The sequence below is a fragment of the Netta rufina genome (assembly GCF_964035555.1).
Source record: "Netta rufina genome assembly, chromosome: 1".
Taxonomy (NCBI): Eukaryota; Metazoa; Chordata; class Aves; order Anseriformes; family Anatidae; genus Netta; species Netta rufina.
In genome coordinates, this window is record NC_140123.1 from 66,511,263 (window position 1) to 66,537,083 (window position 25,821).

The following is a 25,821-nucleotide window of genomic DNA, read 5'->3' on the forward strand; positions in this document are numbered from 1 at the left end:
TATTTGGTTAAAATTCACCCATCATACTCTCTGACAAAGTAATTAAAAACACCATGTTAGCTGCCAATAAAAATATTTTTATGATTTGGTAATTATTCCAAACATCATAGCCCCATACTCTTCTACCCCCTGCCCTTGCCATCTTCCTGTTCTATATTGTATAAAGCTAATCTTGATGATGGAAAAATAAATAAGTAGCAGGGGAAGGCTGGAAATCTTCCAATCACAAAAGCTCCTGAAATGGAAGCAACATCCAATCTAGCCTACCACATCTTCTAGGTGGGCACTCCTTTCCTGCCTTTTAGTGATGCTTTTAGTATTCATAACAGCTGTGGAATTAAGCATTACGAACAAGAGGAAACCAACATGCAGTCTTTATTTTTCCCCATCAGTCTCAAACTACTCTGCATTGAGTTACAAAGTGAAAATGAACACACTCTCAGATGGATTTAATTTCAGCTTGGGCCCAATGCCAGACAAACCAAGTTTCCCCATTGTTAAAACTCCACTCCATCTTTTCCATATCATGCATACAGCCTCATCCTCACCCCATCTTACACGCACACACACACACACACAAACACACACTCCAAGAACCAGTCACTCCTACAATACAGAACCAAATCCTCCTCCCCTGCTTTATTTGCTAGTGTCATTGCTTTCCTTGGGAAAAGCCAGGATCCACTAGTAGCCAGGATGGATTTGGTCTGTAATGTAGATTTTTAATATTTAAGAAAAATGATGGCCACATTAAACATACATTTTCATGTGGTAGGTATTATCTTCATAATAAACATTTTTTATGATTAAAAAACAAACAAACAAAAAAAAAGCATTTTACACAGCCAAGAAAATGCTTCAGGGAGGAGGAGCCAATTATTCCATTCAGAATAAACTGGTTAAAACTTGATTAAAATATTAATTCAAAATACAGTTTTGGCATAACTTTAACTAGTGAATAAAATATGGCATTTTGGCCTACAGAATCATGCAACAAACACAGATTTCATAATATAGAGGTATACAGCTTTCAAATGCATACAGAAAGGAGAAACACATAACAGAAGTAGTTAAGCTTTTACATGTACAGACTAGCACCAAATCGCTGTTCACTGTAATTGTCTTCTCCCATACCCTCTTCCCATGGACTCTGCATGAACAACTGCACTCTATTTTTATAAAGTGCAGATAAGTTTGCTTGTATCAAAGCTAAGGCAAATAGTGGAAAACAGGAGAGGAGGTAGATTGAATTACTGCATTTGAATGTTTATTTTCCCTCCATCTTTTACCATTCTCCACAAGCAGAAGCACAAGAAACATGTTAAGAAATGTATAAAATGTTGATTTGGCCCATTTCACATTGGGCTTTCAGTTGCAGAATATTTTTGCCTTCCTCTGTTTGCAAAACTGCAAAAATGCTGCTAGTAGTACACTATGGTGAACCACATGTGTACTTTCTAAAGAATTAAAAGCAACTAGCTAGGACTAAGGGTGATTTCTTCCTGTATTGAGTTTTGCATCCATCAGCCTTCAACAAATAACAGAAGAAATTCCAGAAGTGTGCCTGCATACTTAGGATTGCCATAACAGTAATAATGTATAAAATTGTGAATGAAATTTTGCTAGGTTTCCTGTATTCCCTTTAGTATATGACTAGTCTGAGCGTAAATAAATGGCACGCCCTACCAACAAGAATAGCATTCCTGCTAATAATGCAAAAAATACTCCTATTGGAGCCAGCATAAAAGACCAGCCATAGCGTACATAAACAGCAAAGTCTGGGCAATCCAATTTTTTCATGTTTGTGTAGTTTTCCAGATCAGCCACCGCCTGGACCCAGATGACATACATCACAACTACGAGTGAGAACAAGACACCTGGAAAAGAAACATCAGGTTTTAACGACAGTGTGAGACAAACACTGGGTGTACCTACTGGTTATACAATAATACCTAGAAACACATCCACACTTGTGGCCCCCTCTGCAAAGCACAGTCAGCAACCACTGGATATTTTTTGCCTTTGGCTTTCTCTGACAAGCTTTGTCCCCACTTTGCTTCTGATTTGACTGAAAGTCATATTCCCATGACAAAGGATATATCTATTTTTGGTGGGCAGACCGAAACATGGGTGTGTTTAGGGACAAAACTCACTGTTTTGAATTCAGGGGCCAGGGGAGGAAGAAAGGGAGGAAGAAAGGGGAGATATGATATGATCCTGAAAACAAATTCTACGTTTACTTCCCAAACTCTGATACTGTTCCTATCACAGGCTTCTGGATGAGGTATGAAAAGGAGGAAGGGATGCGAAATCTTTCTACTGTCTTCACCTCTCTACATTTTTTTTTTTTTTTTTTTCCCCTAAATGAAAAGGGCATGGTTTAGAATATTCAGAGTATTCTACTCAAGTATTTTGCAGAAAAATTCAAATGTATTCCATTTAAATCTTCCACATTAGAAAAGAAGTTGCAGGCTATTAGTATTAACTACTATGAAGCAGGCTATTAGTATTAACCTCAGATTATACAGAACAGTTTCCTGGAAGTAATCCACCACATAATTCACAGCATTTTCCCAACCACTCCTCTGAAAGGCCTTTGGATTGTTTACACATGATAGCAATGGGAGCACATGTCCTTACAAACTTTGTTAATCTCTTTGTTACTATACACCAGAAGGAGATACAAGAATAAAGTGCTTTCCTAAGTATCAGTCACATGCCTGATAATTTATTTTAGTTTAGAGGAATGTTCCTCTTTATTTTAGTAAGAGGAACACTTAAGAAATGCAAGCCTGCAGCACAGATGCTCTAGCAGAAAATCCACTGGAAAGCTGAGGGCACAAGTCTGAATTTTTTGCATGCTCCAGCCTCTACCCACATGCTCCCTGAGCTCCAGCTGTCATAGCACAGTTACGAGCAGCAGGGTTATCTATTCCAACACTAAAATATTAGGGGGACACCACTTCCTGCCATGATGCTTAGGTACCTCGTTAAAACCATAAGCCAGTGAAATACTTCTGGGAGCACTTATTGCCAAACTTGAACCTACAGGCTGCAGAGCAGCAGAGTACAAGTCAAAGATATTTGAGGTCTCTAAATGTTTACATTGCAACCTTGAACAAATGTGACACTTGTGACAAAACCCACAAATGCTCTTTGTAAGTACCCATGGAGAGGTATTTGCCTCCAGACCCAGCTGTCCTGGTACCCTTTCATGGTTGCCTTTCCTTATCCCCATGCTGAGATGCTGCCTCACCACCTCTTGCCCTGCCATTGCTACCCACTTACCAGGGAGCAACTCCTATCATCATTCTCTCATTTGCTTTGGGCAAAATCAGACAGGTTAGCTGCAGCAATTTAAATTGGTGACCTGTTGACATTTTTGTTGTTGCTTTATTGTCAGAATGTAATAGGTTTACATTCTGGACATCCTGAACATCTGACAGGTGAAAGCTCACAACTCAATGTTTATGAACGCTACCTTTTGAAGCCAGCCAAAAAAAATGAACTGAAGTAGTTAACCTGAGGCATAATCAAAAAGTGATTGAAAATCCCAAAGGATTTCCTGTCTATGAAGTATACTAATATACTTCCAGGATTACATTTTTTGTGCAGGCTTGAATTCCTAATGAAGTTATTAAAACAAAACAAAACAAACAAACAAACAAAAACTAAACTCTAAAAGACATAAATTCAAATTTGAAAGTATTTTACCTACACAAAACTCAATTTTGATGGAATTTAGTGCTGCAATTGTATTAAACACACAGCTGGTGAAACAATCAGAGAGAAGGATCACCTCAGGGCCAGATATAAACAAAATAAGAAATTAAATTGAAGTATCTCCAAATATAAGTCAAATTGAGCAGAAGATTCCTGTAACAGAAGGTATAATGATAACAGATAATGTAGGCAACATAGGAAAATTAGAATCAACACAAATATTTGGAAAGATACATTGATAACATGGTAAAATCCACATGAACACTGGAATTTGCTTCATCAGATATCTGTGACTGTTTAATTTGAAATGTCCAAAGTCTTCTATTTATTTTATTCTCTACATTAGAGCAAATTTAATCCAGAAGAATAATAATTACAGAAAGTAGTGGTGTATATTCCCTTACTACAGCAGCAGGTAAGTATAACCAGGCCTTGCACATCTGGAATGCTTTTGACCTCTGGCAGGCACCCCGGCCAGACACAAAGCTAAGCAGCCCAGTTAGTCAGAAGCATTAAAGCAAGAGTCTTTCAGAGGTGCTTTAATTTCAAAATGGGAACCCCTTGCTCCTCAGGCAGTCTGAAGCAACCTCTAGTTAAACTAGAGACAGCTCCATGTAGGTGCAAAATAGCAAGCAGTTCTGCAAGTGGTAAAACAACTTCAGCTAAGTTAAAATCCATCAGGTGATGTCACAGCAAGCTGCTAACTTGGGCCTGTATCAAATTCTTGGGTAAGGAAATTTGCTGAAGAAATGTATGCCAGAGATAAATGTCCATCTTTAAAACAGAAGAAAAAGAAAGGGAGAAGATGTAAACCTTCTTAGTTAATTAAGGCACTAAAAAGAGTATTTAAGGGTTCTGACTACCTGCTAATGGAGGCTAATTAGTAGGTATACTGTTCAGAGTGTTCAAGAAATGTCCTGAGCAGCAGAATCAGACTAAATAAAAACTGACCAAGTCCCACCAATCCAATAGGATTTCATTCGTTAATGCCCATCTTTTCTAATTTTCACAGAGTTATGATTTCGTGGGAGTTAAGCACTTACAGGGTAGTATACAGAGTCTCTTCTATGTTGTAAATGGTAACACGGAGAAAAAGAAAAACAGAGAAACATTTTTTCATACGCTGACCTGTTTTGTCTGTTTGGTCTTGTTTCCTAAGATGTTAGAGTACATTAGAAGCAGTAGTGAGAGCAGGGAAGCAGATCATATACTTCTATTATCACTAATGCATCTGCTGAAAATGTTTGATGTTTAGGGCCAGAGGCATTGGTTCCTTCCTATCCATTAAGCACTTCAGGTTGTGCTTAAATTTAAGCACATGTGCAAGTCTCTTTGACTTAAAGGGTTTTTCCTCGTGGCATCAACACTGATTGCATCAAAACACCAGATTCAAAGGCAAGTTATGAGCTTAATGAATGGTTACTATGGCTTGAATATTTATCTGCTTGTTAGATTCTAAAAGAATTACGTTTCTCTTCAGAGGATGTCTCCATGTCTGTTTGCATTGTCTCATTTTAATAAAACAGTGAGATGCTAGCTGTTCAAGAAAGCTTTGAAATAAAAGCAGTATCAAGAACAGAACACTTTGTTCAGTGGGCTGGGTAGCATGTAAGATTCAGATGCATATAATATGCAAGTTATTTTTTACAGACCACAAGATATTAATTTGGACTACACATTATGAACTGCAATAGACATGTGGATTTACAGTCAGAACTTTGTATGCAGTTTACAAAAATGTAGATCAAAAGCTGTTTTGTAGAAAGAAAAATGAAACATAGAAAAAAAAAAAAATCTGATATTCAGAGGTTCTAAGTATTCACATTCTGTTCTGGCTTTCAAAGGAGTTTTGCTCCTCAAAGCTAAGGCAAATTTGCTTAACATAAGCAGAGTTGCTAATAAACACACATCTATCTGTCTTCTATCTCTCCATCTTGCTACCTTGTGCATACATCTACACTACTTCTGCAATATTCTGCCTTTGTTATTTATACTGGTTTGTGGGTTACCATTCACTGGATCATACTTTAAACCAAAGTAAAGTCATCTGATTGAAGACATAACAAAATCTTACTAAACAGTTGTCTATTGTGGTCTGCTTAAGTGTTTTAAAGTAGCTCAAAAAAAAAAAAAAAAAAAAAAAAATCTCCAAAATCACAGAATCACAGCACCACAGGCTTATGCTGGCAGGGCCCTCTAGAGGCCACCAGGCCCAAGATGTGCTCCAGCAGAGCCACCCAGCACAGGCTGCCCAGGCCCATCTCCAGGCAGCTTTGGAAGGCCTCCAAGGAGGAGACCCCACAGCCTTTCTGGGCAGCCACCCTCAGGGCTCAGTCACCCTCACAGTAAGAAGTGTCTCCTTATGTTTAGACAGAACTTCCTGTGTTTCTGTCTGTGACCTCTTGTCCTGTCACTGAGCACCAGCAAGAAGATCCTGGCTCAGTCTCCATTGCACCCACTCTTCACGTATATATACACATCGATGAGATCCCCCCCCCCAGTCTCCTCTTTCTGCCTGCCTCAGTTTATGTGTAGAGAACAGAGTATTTTTTGAAGAAAAATCATTTATTGCAAAAAGTTAAAAATTACTATGTCTTTACATCACCCCCAGTCACAAGATTTAGACTTGATTCTGAAGAATCCAGTAGAGTCACTGAAATACTGGCAACTCAGAAGCATTGGCAATGACCATGTAAATGTGGAGATGAGAGTTAGGCTTTTTATTGCTGAAGAGTATTTTCTTAAAGTTTGTACTGCTTGTGGAAGGCAACAGGGAGAATCCTTCTATTTATATAACTACTGCTATTCCATCCTCCTTCTGCATCAACAAGTTTGCCTCACCAGCTTGTCTCTTTCCTCCAAAATATTAGTCACGCCAATAGAGTTGAGAAAGCATCCATTATAACTGTGATAGGAAACTCCATTCATTATGAAGGAGAATATGCTAAAATGAATATATATTTATTCTGGGAAATCTGTTTCTGCACTCTTGTACTTACTATCTGTCATGAATATCATGAACTCCCATGGCCAAGCTTCCAGTCAAAATCACTGAGATTAAAAAACAAACAAACAAAAAAACCCTCCAGAATTTCATGAAGCAGATATTTTTAGAAACAATGTATACTATGATGTATTTCTACATTTTCAGCATTTAGACCTTTTTCATAGCATGTGGATGTCCATTTGCCCTTGCCTTTTAGTGAGTATAAAATAAAATAGCAGTTGCATGAATCAGGAATGATGGGGGAAATTATTCCTAGAACATGAAGTATGTCTGAGAGAGATTAAGAGAAATAAATACTTCCCTCCTCCTCCTTTTTCTTTCTTTTTTTTCCCATTTTGCATTTTTTTAAGAACACACATGTTTGATACACAGCTCTGTGCAATGTGATAAGACATGGACTTCTCTGAGGTCACTCTTTTCTGTCTTTTGCATTTATTCTTTTGAATTTCTTTCAAACAAATACTTGTGCATATTGCAGAGGAAAAAGAATACAGAACCTTTAGAAATGTCTATGAATTCAAGAGGCAGTTTGCTGGCCTTTAGTACTTATTCTTCCCACGTATAAATGCCTTTCACTTGTCAATGGTGAATGGCTGTTTATGGCATGAATCTTTTACTATGCAGACATGAAGACAAAAGGTCCTAGAAAGAATGATGTGAGCTTTTTACTTCTGCCTAAAAGTTTAGAACTCTTTCTCTCACTTGAGGAAAACTTGCATGTCTGTGTATATATATTTTTTCTTTTCAATTGCATTTTTCTGTCCTTGTCCTTATTATAGATACTTCCACCTACCTTGGCCTCTTGTGACCTTTACTTTAAAAAATATGGTTTACATTCAACTCTAAAGTATTTGCAGAGGATCCCACTTTAGAGTTATGGTAGTTGGCACACATATCTCTGAAGACAGATTTTGTCCTCATCTAGGAGCTAGAATTAAAATATCAGCTTTTTCACTCTTTTGGCAGGAAGCAGAAGTCATATTTCTAATCTTGCGTCTTCACAAGGGTGTGATTCTGTAATGCTCTGTGCACATCGTGAGGTCTTGCTTGCCTGACATCAGTACGAAATGAAAGTTTTAAGTAACATCCAGACATCTTGCAGGAAGAGGCCTGGGATAATCTGAATTTTTATTGAAGGTTGCCCAAAGTGATTATTTTATGGCAGTTTCCCCTTCTTTTCCTATGACATTTGAAGAAATTATAGGGCTTCTTACATTTTGCGCTACCTTAGTTGCTCTTGTTCCATCCTCTGAGGCTGAAGACATGGAGGTGAGCTTGCAAAGAGACTGCTCGACTCATTGACTGTGGTATTGTTAAACTGATAGGCACTTTTTCCTCACAAGCATAGCACATGTTTCACCTGTAAACTTGGGTGAAACTTGAAAGCTTAATATGGAAAGTTGCTGGTCAATAAGTTTCCAACAGATACTAATAATTGTGTCTGCCTCTCCATTTGTAGTACTTCAGAGGCACCACTCAAGAGGAGAAGCTTTTAGAATCACAGAATCATAGTATCATTCAGGTTGGAGAAGACCTCTAAGATCACCTAGTCCAACCTTTCTTAAATATCGGGATGAGCAAAAGGCAGATGTGCGACCCTGCCACAGATCAGACATCAGAACTGCTCTTTAGGTACATTTACTGATTTTCTGGGGCTCAGATCTGGGATGCTCTGGAGAACCTGCTGAGGCTCCCTTGGCCCTTGGAGTATAACCTCTTCCAGTTCATCCACATGGGGATTAGTGGTGCTGGCAGAAAGATCTTCAGTCATAGAATCATAGAATGGCTTGGGTTGGAAGGAACCTTAAAGATCATCTAACTCCAACTCCCCTGCCATAGGCAGGGATGCCACCCACTAGATCAGGATGCTCAGAGCTTCATCTAACCTGGTCCTGAACAACACCAAATCCAATATCTTTCCAATTTAGAGACAGAGATGTTGTGCAGGACAGTTTCAAATGCTTTGGACAAGTCCCGGTTTAGACAAAACACAGCTTTAGGATGGATAACTAGTTGACTTGAATCTCATTTACAATAACCTCATCACCTGCTTTCTGAACCCTAAGATCGGACAACAGATTATGCTACAAGCTTTTTCTTAATTTGAGGCAAAGTTTTTAACTGCTACCTAGTTTGTTAGTTAAGGTTGCAAAGCAATACAATCCAATAGTGGGTATTAAAATTGATTCATCTAGCATTCTTCTTTAAAGTGCAAAAGTAGGAAAATGGCTGATCTTCCTATCTTCTGCTTTCAGTCTTCTACAGAAAAGCTATGGTGACTGACTTCTTTCTCAGAAGCCTAATATACTCCCTAGTATTACTGCCACTTGCATGTTGGCAGCAAAATAGCATGGACACATTGGCTGTGTGGGTATACTGACTTGTGAGAAGAGCTTTTGGTTTTGGTTTTGTGAGTGAGCTAAAATGTTGAACAGGATAATGATATTTACAGTAAGTACCTTCCTCGAGCAGCTCAGCTCTACTGGTGTGACTGGGAGTAGATGCAGTTCCTCATTCAGGATAGTTCCTGATGATAGCTCCTCAGTCAGGAACTTGGTCCCCATAACCAAGCCAAAATGTCTTGTGCTATCCTAGTGGCTGCAGGGTCCAGTATTCTGTTACAACCACTTGCTTTTGGGAAATCACAACAGGATTTTGCTAAATATCCTTCCTTTTCAACAACAAAAATGGTAACATATAACAGCCCTGCTCTGAATCTGTGGTTGAGAATAGTGCTGAAGCTGAAAGATACTAAGTATATGCATAGTAAAAGTCAGGATTTCCCTTAAAGAACATCTGCTATACAGATTCAAAGGGTGAGAGGGGCAAAGAGACAGGCCCAATGTCATACACAGAGTTAATAACACTCACTTAACTTCAAAAATCTAAAAACTTCCAACTCAGGATATTCTATGATTCTACTCTATAACTGTACTGGTCCAAGGACAGACCCCTGTACACCACTTGTCACTAGCCTCTACTTGGACATAGATCCATTGACCACCACTCTCTGAGTGTAACCTTCAAGCCAATTCCTTATCCACTGAAGGGTCCACCCACCAAATTCATATTTCTCCAATTTGGAGATCAGGATGTCATGTGGGAGTATGTCAAAGGACTTGCAGAAGTCCAGGTAGATGACATTAATTGGTCTTCCTTTGTCAACTGATGCAGTCACTCCATCATGGAAAGCCACCACACTGTTCAGGCACTATTTGCCCTTGGTGAAGCCATGATGGCTGTCTTGGATCACCTCTTTGTTTTGCATGTGCCGTGACATTGCTTCCAGGAGAATCTTTTCCATAACCTTGCCAAGCCCAAAGGTACTTGATTTCTTATGTGACAAATGATAAATAAGTTGTGCCGGGGGAAGTATTGGACATTAGGAAGAATTTCTTCAGAGAGGGAGTTGTCAAACATAGGAACAGGCTGCCCAGAGGAGTGGTGGAGTCCACATCCCTGGAGGTGTTTAAGAAACACATGGACGTGGCACTAAGGGACGAGGTCTAGTGATGGGATTCAGTAGGTTGGATTGAGAGCAGGTGATCTTGAAGGTCTTTTTCAACCTAGATGATTCTATGACTCTATAGAGAATTCATTGGGGCTATCTTAGGCCCCTCCTTCAAGATGAAATGAATTGCCAGCTGGGGACTTCTTACTTCATTTTGACTGTTAATCAGTGTCATTGCTTCCAGCAGGCCTCTTAGGGAAGCCAAGGGTGACTAGCCCGGACCTGGGGATCTAACTTTCACTTGCCTAAAATGGGGTGAATGAAGTGACCCATGGTGGAAAAAAACACACTTCAGAGGGCTCCCTGCTAGATCCTGGTGCTTTCCCATTTCCTCTCAAACTGTCTCTGCCACTTTCTAGAGACAGCAGAGATTTTTACAGATTACAAATGCAGAAAAAGAGCATGACTTTCATGGGCTTTTAACCTACAAATCATTGCCAGAACAACCTTAGAATTTCCAACAGATTATGAATATTTTTTTCATGTCTTTTAAAAGTGGGGAAGAGTAATCCTCAAGGGAGCAAATGCAAACATTCAGGATTTTTTTCAGCAACAATATAAAATACACCCCACACTTTGCTGAAGGTCCTTTACAAGTAAATTACAATCATTATTAGCCTGTGTATGCAGAACTCCAAGGTGAAGTGGGTAAGCAGTATCAGCAGATCAATAAGGGAAGCAGAAAGAGAGCCCGGGCCTTTTGATTTTGGCATGGGTGCTCTGCTCCATAGCACAATCCTGCTCTTAGAACTGACTCTCACCAGGCTGTATACAATTTAGAATGGTGATTGAGCACATATTATCATTTATATCCTGCCCAATTTCTATCTTACACATCTTCCCAGACTCTTCAAGATTAACAGAACAGTGTCCCAAAAAGCTGGTCAAATCAGCTGAATCCTGGAAGGATGCATCCTACATATTTGCATATATATAACTCATATCAAGCCATTAGGGCAATGAAGCTGGTGAAGGGTCTAGAGAACAAGTCTTATGAGGAACAGCTGAGGCAGCTGGGGTTGTCTAGCTTGGAGAAAAGAAGGCTTAGGAGAGACCTTATTGTGCCATACAATTACCTCAAAGGAGGTGGTAGTGAGGTGGGGGTTGGGCTCTTCTCCCAAGCACAAAGTGGTACAATGAGGTAAAATGACATCAAGTTGCACCAGGGCAGGTTTAGGTTGAATATCAGGAGAAATTTCTTTACTGAAGGGGTTGTGTGGCACTGAAATATGCTACTCAGGGAAGTGGTTGAGTCACCATTCCTGGAGGTCTTCAAGAAACGCACAGAATTTAGTAGCAGGATTTAGTGGTAGACTTATCAATACTAAGTTAAAAGTTGGACTAGGTGATCTTGGTGGTCTTTTCCAACCTGAATGATTGTATGATTCTATGATTATATGTGGGTTATGAGGAAAGAGGTTAATTCAGTTATTAACTATGTTTCATTCACAGAGGTTTAGAGCTTCCACTTGCTTACATTTGACAGCTATTTTGTGCATTCCAATCACATAAAAAAATGTCTCCTATTCTTGTCACGTGAATGTGCTGTGTCTTGCAACTTCTTTAGAGTCTACCATTACCATCTTCATTGCTTTTGTGCCACTGATTAAAAAACCTCTTCTTAGCTAAAGCCCTTGAGAGTCCTTCAAGGCAGCATCCCTAAATATGCATTCCTTTTCCTGCTAAATAATTAGTTTGAAATTGCAAAGTGATTCCATGAATGGTCCTAGATTTTTGTTGTTGTTTTTATCTTAATCAAAAGGTAGCTTTTTGAATGGCTTTATGACTAAATAACTGTGGAAAGAATTGTCTCCAAGGCAGGCGCTCCAAAAGCCAAAGGACAGAGGTATGCACTTTTTCTTTCTTTTACCCATGATTAGTATAATTTTTGTCACAGAAAATGGGGTGAAATACCTCATATCTTTTCTATTCTAATAGCTTTAATTGACTGAGCAAACAGTATACCCACCAGCAATGATGTAAAAGCCTCCTCCTGCTTTGTACAGAATGTGGCTGGCAAAAGGAGCTGCACAGATGATGAAGAAACTAGCCACCACAATAGTGAGCACTCCCAGGAGCATAAGAACTGTCCAGAAACCTCGATAAACTGGAGAAAGGGAAGAAAGAAAAAAGCACACAACACTTTTTAGAACTTAATCAAGTGACGCATTTGGCTAACAATACTTTTTCCTTTCCTCTTCTCTTTTCACTTTCCTTATTAACAAACCAAACATTCATTCCATTGTGTGTGCACCTTATATATCATGTGGATCGAAGTAGGTTTGGACCCCAGTTCTTATCTGATGATCACGGAAAATAAGATGTAAGTTACCATGAATGAAGTCTATATGCTTAATATTTAGACAGTGACTTGCAACATAGCAAATTTATGCTTTTTAGAAAACGGTGCACCAAAGGTGTAGCAATGATACTTTGGAGTAAATGATTGGACTGACTGGATATAGTTGTTTTACCAAAATTGACTGGGAGAAGCAGAGAATTCTAACATTTTGACATTATTAGTGCTCAGAACCTCTCACCAAAAGCAATCTTTGAGTTCTCTATAATTTACTAGTGGATAATTCTCCTTACATATAGTATATTCAATACAAGGAAATTTAAGCAGGAAAGAAGTGCAACTCAGAAATGTAAACTGAAAAAAAAAAAAAAAAAACACATTTTTTTTTAAACAGCCTATTCCTGCTCTAATGCTCTCTGTATTTTATTAAATTTAAAATGTGATGTTTCAGAAGTCCCTGTTAGACAGTGCCAAGCAGTGCTGAATTAATGGATGCAGCTGGTGATAAATGAGCCGAGAGTTTTGTGACATACTCTGGCCAAAAGAGTCTTTCTAACAATTATTTTTTAGCTGGTTAATTGCACATCCATTTAACAAAGTCATCATTTTACAAATGCTACAAGAGTGACATAAATTTCTCCCATGAATTTAAAAATTGGTACATTAACACAACCCATTAGTAAAATTATGAGTTGCAAAGATCTCCATCGTCAGATCTGAAAATCTTGAAGCACTGACAATTCAGTCAGTTAAAAACATTTCCACCCAACTGAGAGAAAGCATATAAGCCAGCTGGCATGTCAGAAAAAGTGAGTCACAAAAGAAACTGCCACTTATCATTTGACAGCACCTACTTACTGTTATAGCAAAACACAACTAAGCAACTATTATACTGGTTCAACTCCTGAAAGTTTCAAATCCATTCAGGCTGCTAAAGCCAGCTTGGAATAATTCTGGTTTGCTCTCATCTAAAGACCGAAGGTGCGCTAGACATTATCAGTTTGTGTTTCCCACTAATGTGTTTCAAAAATTTATAGTTTTCAACTTGACCAGCTTAACTCATGTTAAAGTATACATCATCTTGCCTACCTAAACCCTGTAAATGTATTAGCTAGATCACATTCACCACATCACATTAGACACACTATTTAAATAACAACCTTTTTAATCTAGGCAAAGATTCACAGACATAATTTTCTGCCACAGTGATCAGCAGATTTGGGCACAGGGAAGATGAATGTGTCTGAAAGTAGTTGGCAGAAGGGCTAAAACTGTGTTTTGGTTCATATCCAATACAAGGCTTCCTTCCACATAAACAAATAAATATGAAAATAGCAGGTAAGAGATAAGGCTGTGGTTCAGCAAATCAGTTAAGTGTGTGTTCTGCTTTAAGTACTCTAATTCTTATGGGATTGAGGCACCTGTTTAAAGTTAAACACATTGTTAAATGATTCACTTAATGCAAATGGACAGTGAATGGAGACCTAGAAAGGTAAATCTCTCAAGTCCTTTGGTCTTGGGTATTTGAAGCAATTTCATATTATTTTACTCATGGGTCTACTTTGCTAAGCTTCATCGCAGTCCCCAAGTCCATGGGACATTACTTCCTCATTTAAAACCTAATACTGCTAAATCAGCCTATAACCACCCAACTCCTTTACATGGATGGCCCAAGGTACTTCAAAGTCATGCTACATAATAGGACACATTGGCCAAAATGGACCTTGAAAAAGCTTACTTCAATATCATTATGGTCAGTCACTGAAGTTATATAGCACTGTTTCTATTTTCTGAATGGATGAGGACACAAGCTTCTCCAGCATTACGAAATTAGTGTGCAGCTTCATTATATATTCTTTGTACAGGAACTTTGAAGACGGTTTTTAGTGAACTTTTACCAGAAAAGCTTGATTTCCTCAAATATTCCTGAAAACTAAACATAAATGGAGTACAAATGTACCTGATGAAAATCTATTTAAACCTCTCTGTGACTATACAAGAGAAAATCTGTTTCTCTGCTCCAACAGCGTAACTGTTTTATGCATTATATATGAAATACAGATTTGACCTAGCTATCACCTGAAATAAGCTTCCGTTGTATTCCTCTATACGTAATTATTTTCTCTAGAGAATCATGGAGATATTCTGATGATCCTAATACTCGTTTATCTAGCTAACTCCATCATTAAACATCAATTAGAAAATGAAGAAGACAGGTAAAAAGTCTTCAATGCTCTCAAATTTGTGACTTTTTATGCAAATATTTACCCCTTTTAATCTACAAGACAGGAAGTCATTAAGGCCATTTGTGGCACAAGTCCAAATAAACACCCTAAGAGCATCTAGACATTTTATTTAATAATGGAATTAAAATGCAACCATTCTCCTGCAGAGAAGACTTCACTTATTTCATATTCAGACCATTTTTACCCAGACCACATCTCCTACCTTCTCTGTTTAGATGGGCAAGATCGCTTCCCGTGGAGCTAACCATTCAAAATTACAGTGTAGCCCTATTGCAGTCACTAGCTTAGCTGGCATCAACAGATGAACACAAAAGAGGTGGTTGAAATAAACCTACCTAAGGATGAAATTCTTAAGTCAAAGACTCTGCTGCTCTAGGATTGAGGAGATCTTTAGCAGATAAAAAAACAACTGAAGACAGTTTTGAATTATGATTCTTTATAATATATATATTTTTTAATATGCTTCTTTATATAAAAGGGATGACACTGTGATCCAAGCAGTCTGTTTCAACTGTGGTTCAGTGTACATACACAAGATGTTAAAAGAAGTTTGCACCTTTCAGTTAAAAGAAGTTTGCACCTGCAGTTCATAAGATAGCCCATGTTCTGGTCCAAACAAGGAATGTCCTTGCCTCTGTAAAGAGCAGGCACTAAGTAAATGAACCTTACAGATATGTCAGAATTAGCTACCTCAAGTCCTTGTGTTATTCCAAGTATTTCCTGCAGTGGAAGAAATAAAGTACAAGCGCTACCGCAAAGTCTGAGGTAAACCTATCTGTAGTGTTAACCTTAGATATCATTGCTCTACGTTGCAAGAGTGCTAAATAGAGGTTCTGTAACTTCTCTTGGTAAGCTGTCCCTTCATCAGGGTACAACATTTGTCTTGGCAGTGACAGGCAGGCCTAAAAATAAAATAGTACTTAGAGGAAAACAGGAGTACAGCCAGAATGCTTGTCTTTGAGCTCTGCACCATTCCGTCTACATACCATGAGAATATTGCAGCTGAATTATATTACTTTCAAATTGCGTGACCTGTGATTTTGCCTTTCCACCTGGTTTTCTCCTAAATGAGAAACTTAGATTAACTAACTAACCTAGATTCCTCTGGAGACTTCTGCATCATTTGAAAACCAGCTGAAGTATCACATTTTATGTAAGGGACTGAATTTTGGACTGAAAAATATCAAAAGTTCCCTTTTCTTGTATAGGAGATCCCAACCCTGTTTAGAAACTGATGCCACAGTTTCATATTTTCTGACGTTACTGGTGCTTGATATGGAAATAAGTAATAATATATTTGACACAGTTACACAATGATGTCACCTAAAAGACACACTTTTTATGTAGTAGCAATGCACACCTCAAAACCTCCATAATGGGCTATTCAGGAACTGGTTAACTAAATACAACGCAACTCCCATCTATAAACTAGAGATGTTAACACCAAACTCATGAAACCACACCACATACTTTATTGCCCTTGCCAACTTCAAGTCCTTCAAATTCTTAGCCATGTAAAAGACTTGGCCCGTACATTTCCTATGGCATACAAAATAATAATAATAATATATATATATATATAAATAAAAATCAATATTGATCAAGAATTATTAAGTCCTACAAAGCTGAACATCTTCTTGAAGTATGTGTGAGTTCAGTGCTTCATAAACATTACAAAGAATCATTAAAATGACGTGATTTTTCACCTACAAACTCAGGTCCTAAAGTGAACCTAACCTTTCCTTTGATTTGGCTAAATAGTGCATTTCAGAATATCTTTTTTACCTCTCTATTTAATTGAAGTGATATCAAAATGATTTTGACAAGAGGCATCAAAATGCCACTACCGATATAAAATACGATGAAAGGTAAAATGCCTGAACTGTTCTATATCTAAAGTATCTTCTCTGCAGATAAACAACTGCAAATGTGATCACAGCTCTCAGCAGCAGCACCTGAGACACATCTAGCAACACAATAAACCTTGCAAAACTTTTATCAGTTTCACTCAGTACCCTTTATTATCCCTTAGTAGTAATAATCTTTTTTTTTTTTTTCAAATAACCTTAACAGTAAAATAAATACAATATTCACATTATGAATACATTGCTTTTTTAAATACTTCTTGCTTTATCACTGCTCAGTGGCTGGGGAGTTCTTCCTTAGTAAATGTACTGTATTACAACCTCTCACAGGCAATTATGTGACCGTATTACATAACAGCATTTTTTGCCCTAAAAATAGGCTAACTCTAGCATCTCACTATACAGTTATTATTTTCAGATTTCATTGCTGATATTTCCTAGATTACTTTAGGTTAATTTCAGCCCAGCAACAAACCTGCCAATAAATTTGATCACACCAATTTAGGTGTAATAGTTGCTGAACCAGAACTTCTCTTCAGTCCTATAAACATTCTGTATTCCACATTATATTAGGCACTACTTCAAATGCTGGCAATGTGCCCAGTACTGGACAAAATAAGATACAAATGGTCAGGAAAAAAAAAGTACTAGCAGCTACAAATCAGAGTATTAAACTGATGTGTCAGTGCAGCCCCATTAAATTGCTTCTAATTTAACCTCAGAAGTTGCTGGGGCAATTTACAACAGTTAAGAAACTACTGCATATTTCCAAATAAACTTGCATTTTTTTTTAATTTATTTTTTAATTGATGACTTGATTAAGTGATAGATCTTATACTTCTTTTTCTTAGGAATTATCTCACTGTTGCAATATGGTACTATTTGTATGAGTAAGGACTTTGTACAGTAAAAGAGAGTTTTAAAAAAGTATGATAGTCATTGAATATCTATGTTAAGTAATCCAGTGATGTGATATCATGAATTAATCTAGCTTGCAAAAAATTATTATTTAAGTAATATAATTACAATTATAAAAATGTATATATAAGTATGCTTATTTTAGAATAAAATATTTAGAATAAAATAAATAAAGGTCACTATTCTGGTACTTTTATTGTATGGGTTATTTTTTTTAAATTATTATTCCTAGGTTGTAGTCTGTTGCACATATGTTTGTGAATCATCATATAAATGAATCTGCTGGTGACACAATGAGGTGCTGTCTGTCCTCTTAATAGCTGCACATTGTAATAGCTGTCACTATAAAACATTGTAACATCACAGAAAGTCACTAGAGTCAGGCTTCCCTGACTTCATTTAGATGTCTATTTCAGGCTAAGATAAATGACATGGCCTGCAAATTTGTTTAAGTGCATAACTATAAATGATGGCTAGCACAGCTGTAGACTGCACTTTACACTGCAGGTAGGTGATCCACCAAGATGCTTAACAAAACCAATGAATGAACAAAGCCGTAGTACTTGTGATTAAGATACAGAAAGCTGCAATTTCAAAACAGTACTAACCCACCCTTCCAAGCTGATCGTGTATCTGACAGTAATGATGAAAGGAAATCTGAGACAATAAAACATGCATTTGAATCCCCAATGTCAGCATCACTGTAGGCTTTTCTGTCTTCACATTTCCATCTAAGGCTATAACTCTTCACAGCAAGAACTCATAGTCTAGGTTTCTGTAAGAGGATGAACCAGGCCTTTTGTGTAAAGCATACTAACACACTAAACTTCAAGGTCTTCAGAGTTTGAGTTTTTCTGGGAACTATCAAACATCTTAAAACCAACACACAAAAATATCTAAATAAACTAAGAGAGGATAGATCAAGCCTTTTTTGAATTATGGCCATGGCCCAGAAAAACTCTGAGGCAAATTCTTATAGATACTAAAGCCAAAGGAGTTATGTCAACAGAGGACTTCATTCAGTCACTCCACTCAAAAATCATCAGAGATTTTATAGTCCTCAGGAAACTTATTTTTGCCTGAGCCATCCTAGCTGGATGGTAACATGGCACTCCTGCTACAAACCACAGTTGTGTTTTCACTAGGGTCTGTAATTAAATCCAATTTGCTCTGACAAGTTCTCATAGTCTCTTAAAGCTGAGCTATCTGTAAAAGAAGGTGTATGCCTTTGCTTGTTCAGAAAGTAACAGTTCTGTTAACATGAAGGTAGAGATTTTTAGAAAATTGTGTTGTACATCCACACTTGATTTCTCTAATGAAGTTTAAAGCTTTTTATTCAACTGTTTATTTTTCAGCAAACTATTTTTCAGATGACAAAATATTTCTTCTTATCCATTCCAAATTAAAATATGACTTGGAGGTCTTACGAAAAATGTGGTGAAAAATCTTTCTGAAAGGACCGGGAGTGGTGGATTATTATTTTTTTTTATCCCCCAAAGTATAACTTTTGAGAAAGCTATAAGCCATGAAAAAGAAAATACTGTATCAAGATACAGTAGCAAAACCAAAAAAAAAAAAGAAATGAGAACCCTAATCTTTTGGTAGTGCCCTTTTGTTCTATGTTTTGCTGACAGAAGGTATTAGATGCAGCCAAGTCAATGTTCAAATAGCTGACAAAATATTTTTTTGCATGAAATCAGATGGAGGGCTTTCTCCACTGACTAATTCAGAGAAGCATTTCCTCCACTGTGAATCAGAAAGACAACAACTTTCTAGTATTACTTAATTTAGTAACTGCAGATTCAGTGAGGTTTTAAAAGCCTGTTTGCCACATATCACAGGCAGGACTGTTGAAGTACACTAGAAGAGGAATGAATTTTGAACTAACAGAAGAGATGATGATATAACCTTCTTAATAAAAAGTTGTGGAAGATTCTTGAACAAGTATACCTGCTCTAGATGCTGAAAATGAACTGGTGGCATAAAAAAAAAAAAAAAGTCTCCAGTTTTAATAAGCTCCAAAGCAATCCAACTGTATCTATTTATACAGCAGGAATGGCTCTGAATATACTCTACCTGGGCCAGCATCTATAGTACAGTTCTGTCTATTTTTAATCTTGTAATATAAAATATAGATAGGAAAATTATATTTGAGCAGAGGTTCTTTTGGCAAACATTAACTGAAATTAATTAAACTTTTGATGATATTCCTTCTCATTTCTTTATTCTTTGTTTGTCCACTTCTGTGTAATCATGCAATATGATTTGAAGATCTTTTGTGAATGTATGAGTGAATGGTGGAATACAAACTCTGTCTAGATTATTACAAGATGACTCGTCACTTTCAAATGGAAAGATAAACTGTTCTAGATGTGCTTCGAAGTTACAGATTAGATCTCTGACTCTGAATGGTGAGGTATTAATTCTTCCTGGACAAACAGTTCATAATTTCTGAAGATTAACAGAACTGTTACCAGTCCAACTTCTTTTTCATGTCTGCAGCATAAAAAATGGATTCTGAAGACACTTCAAAGTCAGCAAAGGTATAATTACAGCTTCAGGGATCACTTAAGTCATTGAGTCAGCAGGCTTGGAGACATGCAGCATCCCCACATCACAGGTTATTTAAAAAGTCACATGAAATAGGCATCAGAAGCAATATTTTCAAATACATTTGCATAAAGCCCTTGATCTGATGAAATGTGACCAATTTTTTAAGTGGAGTAGTAAAAACAGAGCTTTCCAGGCATTATTCAAGTATAAGGTTTTCGATTCTGTGTATTTTACATATACATATGTATGTCTGTTACTACGCTATAGTTTCTCAGTGTTAATATCTCAGTTTAAGATATCAAGTATTTTGAAATGTTATAGAATATATATATATTTTCAAAAATAACTTAATTTACAAAACAAGATTGCACATTGCTACACTCTTGGTCTACATTATTCATGTATGGCACACACTGTTCAAACTAATTTTAGCGCTGCAACTTCCTATAGTGTTAGTGGAGAGAAGCTGGCACCTCCAGTACTTGGTGCAGTATATCTGCGTTAGTTGAATATACTTAGACGGTATCAAGGCCCCTCTTTTCCCTTCTCATAAAGTAAAAGAGCAATGTAATTCCACATGTGGTTATTTATTTAACAAGAAATAGTTTAATTGGGATATATGAGAAGAAGTATTTGTTTAATGCATTCAGCCCAAGGAAGATACTTTTTCTGTATGAAAAAAAAATGATTCACTAAAAAGAAATGTTTCTGTTTTTAGAAATGATTTTCATTCTGCCATTATACTTAAAGCTATGCATTCATTTACGTGCTTTGCTAAATAGTGTCTTAAATATGTGTGTTGTAAAAGTACGAGGAGTATGAAACACCAAAACTCTGCAAATTAAACTGTGTGGAGTGATAATGCTGTTTTGTACTGAAGCATCCAAATTGTTTTCTTGAAACTATAGGCATTGTATCCATTTGCAGCCAAAAAAAATACTTACTGACTGCAGAGTCATAGGAGGTTGAGTTGTGTTCATCTCGGATATGAGGAAATGGTGAGAGGTATGCATGTGTACAGTTCTTAGAAGGTGACTGGTTGGCTAAAAGAAAAAGAGAGAAAAAGATTAATGCCTTAGAAATACAATATTTTGTGCCTGTTTTTCAAATAGGTAAACTGAGTTTCATAGGTCAAGATTCCAGGTTCCTTCCCAGGCAGTAGCTCTACAGTGGATTTTGCGTTGGTAATAGATACCAGCCTTGATATTCAGCCAAGGATATTCCTTAAAGGGCAGCTCAGATTTGTACTACAGGAACAGTAAAGAAGCCTCTCTTGAGGGAAGGGTCTGGTACACTGCAATTTATATGCAATGCCTATGTATGCTTTTATATGAATACGTTCTTTTCTCTTGTGAAGGTTAATTATTTCTCTCTCAGTACTGCATATCCCACCAAAACAAACAAACAACAACAAAAACAGGAAATTAATTTTTCTCTTGTGAAAAGATAATGACAAATACCGAGCATCTTCAGAAATTTTACATTCCCAACAACTATGAGTTCATACTATGGAATCAATACCTCCAGAGAAGTGTTATTTCACCTTTTTTTATTAAATGCTTATAAAAACATTCTTTGCAAAGGGTAAAGGCTTTCTATAGTTTAAATCACCTTCACATTTCATATTCCTGACTGCAGAATTCTCCAGATAAAGAACAAGGGGAAATTAACTACAGTGAATATTACATTTGCCACCTAAGACCAACCAACATATTTAGAAAAATATGGATATTGAAGTCAAAATGGTATGATGGCACCTGCTTTTCACAAGAATTGTGGAAATCTCTCAATAAGGAGAGGGAGTGCTGTATATCACGAGTAGGGTCAAACACAGTAGAAGTTTTGCTCAGTCTCTTCTTCATTGGAAAATCTGGTGGCAAAAAACTCACTATCTTCCAGAATCCTGGCATGTAGTGAAAGAAAACACGTCATCCGTGCAACTAGAAGAGAGATTTTTCTGGAGAGGATGTGGATGACACAGTTCTCACCATCGAATTGCTCGTGCCCTCCTTAAGCTACTCATAGAACTAGCTGGAAAAATAGTGCAGGCAAAAACTCACAGACCATCCTAACCACAAGGATCTTTTTCCAACGTTACAGACATAAACAATTAACAATTAAGACTATTAACAACAAAAAGCAAGAGACTGTCCTGATAAGAAGGGACTCAGACTTAACAGGACAGGTATAACATAGAACTATATCCTAGGATCATAGAATGTCTTGGGTTGGAAAGGACCTTAAAGATCTCCAACTCCAAACCCCCTGCCATGAGCAGGGACACCTCCCACCAGACCAGGTTGCTCAAAGCCCCATCTAGCCTGGCCTTGAGCACCTCCATGGATGGGGCATCCACAGCTTCTCTGGGCAACCTGTGCCAGTGCCTCACCGCCTTGTGAGTGAAAAAATTCCTCCTAACATCTAATCTAAAACTTCCCTCTTTTAGTTTGAAACCATTTCCCCTTGTCCTGTCACTGTCTGCCCGAGCAAAACGTTGTTCTCCATCTTTTTTGTAAGTGCCCTTTAGGTACTGAAAAGCTGCAATAAGGTCACTCCTGAGCCTTCTCTTCTTCAGGCTGAACAGCCCCGGCTCTCACAGACTGTCTTCACAGGAGAAGAATAACAAAGGAGAAGAATAACGTAACACCTGATGAATAAAGTGATACCTAGACATGTATGATTATGTCCTGGGGATTCCTTTAGTACAAATTATGAAAGTGTTTGTCACTTTTATATTTATTTAAAGATAGCTGAAGAACTAAAGAAGCCAAATGAAACTGAGTGATTCACAACCACTCAGAAAAAAAAAAAAAAAAAAAAAAAAACCACTTTGAAATCAAACTACTGTAGATAGCAACAAAGGAAAAGAGTTACTTACTGTACCAGAACTTCCACATGCTGGAGTTATGTTCTACTACTTTTCCACTAAACCAGCACCTCCAGAAGAAACCTTCATGATGGAAAGTGGCCTTCTCTCCCTATGGAAAAAATAAATAAATAAATAAATAAATAAATAAATAAATAAATAAAAATCCATTACCATACCCTTTTTCAGCTACCTGAAAGAATCAAATTCACATGAACTTAGATGTTTAGGTAAAAAATAATACCACCACAATGAATCATAGACTGCATGAAGGTTAGCTATAGTACATCTATATAGTTACATTTCCTTTGAAAGACTGTCATATCACAGAAGTTGTATCACAAAAGACAAATTATTTTTGGAGTTGATAATAATTGCTTAAAAGAGGTTTTGAAGTAGCCTTGTTTTGAAGCAGCAGATTTCCAGACGGCCAAAATGAACATGATCAAAAGTTCCTACTGAAGTATATTTTTACAAAATAAATACATCCAAGAAACAACCAATATATAATTCCCATTACAAATAAAAACCATACTAACCCCAATATCTTCTGGTGCTTTTGAACATTTTCCTATTTCCGTAGCAAGAAGCCAATAATCAGTTCCAAACGCCACCAAAAAAAGCAAAACCCCTAGAGCTGCAAAGAAACCTCCAAAAAATATTCCTACACTCAGTTTCATTATCAAAGTTATCTTAAAAAAAAATGCAAGTATTTTTTTAAAATTACTGAAAAAGAAATTGTAAAAGAAAATTATTGTGCAAATGACTAGAAAGTTTGGAGAATACAGCTCATGTTTGAAGAAGTTCCTCCTTGCTTGACTTTCTCCCTGTGTTTCTCAATGCCCTGTGAGCTGATTTGTGTCTCCTAATTTGTGTTCCATGTGGCTGACTCAAGACTGACAGATGAAAAGGGCCATCTATTTTAGGACACTGATGGCACAGCTTCATTCTGTTTCTCCGTCTGGGCGAGGCCAGTCAGAAATAGCTGACCTTCCCATAACTAATCAGGGATTGACTTGAAATATTATTGCAGCTGGTACATCAAAATCAGCGGAGATGGAGGTGGAGCTGCAATGGCTCTGTCAGTCCACACGAACTGTGTTACAGAGCCCAGAGTAGCAGTAAGGACTTGCAACGTTCAGAATTGGAGGTGAAAACTTGCCTGGCTGCTAGCAGGGAAGGATATATGAACAACACTTTGAAAGTTACTATAAATCACTTCACTAAATTAAGATTGCGTTTGTTTGTTTCTTTATGGAACTCTGAAAACATGTCAGCCAAATCACAGAGATGCCTTTGGAAAGTCCTGACCTTTATTGCACATACACTTAGCTTTACAAATTTGCATCTTACCTGTAAAGTAATAGCTTTAATGACACTAAGCATTTAACTGCTTTATTTGTTCCCATTCAATTTATTTGCATATCTGACAAATGCAAGCAAATAAAACCAAGAACATCCTAAAAATGAAAAAGTGAAACCAATTCCTGCATCACATCTCCCAAGCACCCGGTATAGAAATATCAAACTTTTTAAAAAAGAAGACACTTTCCCATCTGTGTTCCTTGGACATTTTGGAAAGTGATCAGGTAGCACATTTAAATTCCAATGATTCACTGCATAAGAAAAAGGCTTTTCCAAAAATTCTTGTAATGCCAAGGAAGCCTTCCCTGCCATCTCCAGTGAATTACAGGGTTTCCTCCTGTAGAGATCTGTTGAGTTTGTACCATGCATCAGATCCTGCAGTTCTTACCCAATAAAATTCCACTGGTGTTATCTATCATTGGAGTAAATAATCCTCACTGCTTTCCCGTGCTGGAAAGTGCTATGACCAAGAGAAAGATGAAGTCAGTTCACTCCATAAAATACTTGTTGCAAAATTATATTGCAACAGATTTAGCTCTTAGGAATTCCTACTGCCAATGCCCACTCAGACAGTACTGCAGTGTGCTCACGGAGAGTAACGGAAAAGACTGTTTCTACCTGCTCTCATTTCCAGACAGGTGAAGCAGAGATGTGTCCTGAGTGTTTTCATAACACTACATTATCTGCCTAATGCCTTCTTTGCATATTACGATTCATATTTTATTCAAACTTGATACTATACTAACTTAATACAGAAGCTTTTCTGATATTTTTTGGCCCTTCTGCACTGCCCAATTTCAGTGCAGAATAGTAAACAGATTTCCAGTCAAACAGAGTCTTTGTGTCATGTTTTGTTTCCCTGGCAGACACAGATGCAGTTCATTTTGCTATACTTGAAGGTGATCCTTGGAGAGTATGCTATTAAAGAACAATAAGCAAAAAAATAATAATAATATTCAGAAAAAGAACATAGAATGTGTTATAGCAGGAAATAAAGCGTATTTTAGAGCATATTTTAGAAAAACATTACTTGCTAGTTAGAATAATATCCGGTCAAAATAGAAGAAATAGAAAAAGTCAGATTCAGCTCAGAACTAACCTGTTCAAATTTAGACAACTTCATGTGAGCTAGATGTCCTTCCATTTTAATCAATACAGATCTAATAAATGCAAATGGTAGCTCCAGCTAGTTCTCAGGGGATCCTGCTGGCTTTCAGCTGCCACTCTAGAGGGCAATGTTTGTCTCCTGGCTTTAACTACATTTGCTAGCACCACACAGGGGTCTTAGGTACCCACCTGAAAAGGCACTGGGAGTGAGGGTGACTAAATCAAGCCTGGAAAGAGGGATACAGCTGCCTTGCCATCATTCCCTACCACTCCCCACCAGTACCACTGGATACTCCAGCATGTCTAATACATCTACATTTGGCAAAGAGGGATGACAAAGGACTTAGAGGAGATCCACACT

The 25,821-nt window shown here is 37.4% G+C and overlaps 1 protein-coding gene across 1 annotated transcript; it reads right to left on the reverse strand.

Moving 5' to 3' along the window:
- Window positions 1-355: 355 nt before the first annotated feature.
- Window positions 356-23,849, reverse strand: TMEM182 (transmembrane protein 182). Its single transcript, XM_084287017.1, has 5 exons — window positions 23,528-23,849; window positions 23,001-23,100; window positions 21,067-21,165; window positions 12,211-12,348; window positions 356-1,877 (listed from the first exon to the last, which is right to left on the reverse strand). Exons 1-5 carry the CDS (start codon window positions 23,666-23,668, stop codon window positions 1,654-1,656), a joined length of 702 nt encoding a protein of 233 aa, XP_084143143.1. The 5' UTR covers window positions 23,669-23,849; the 3' UTR covers window positions 356-1,653.
- Window positions 23,850-25,821: the final 1,972 nt, after the last annotated feature.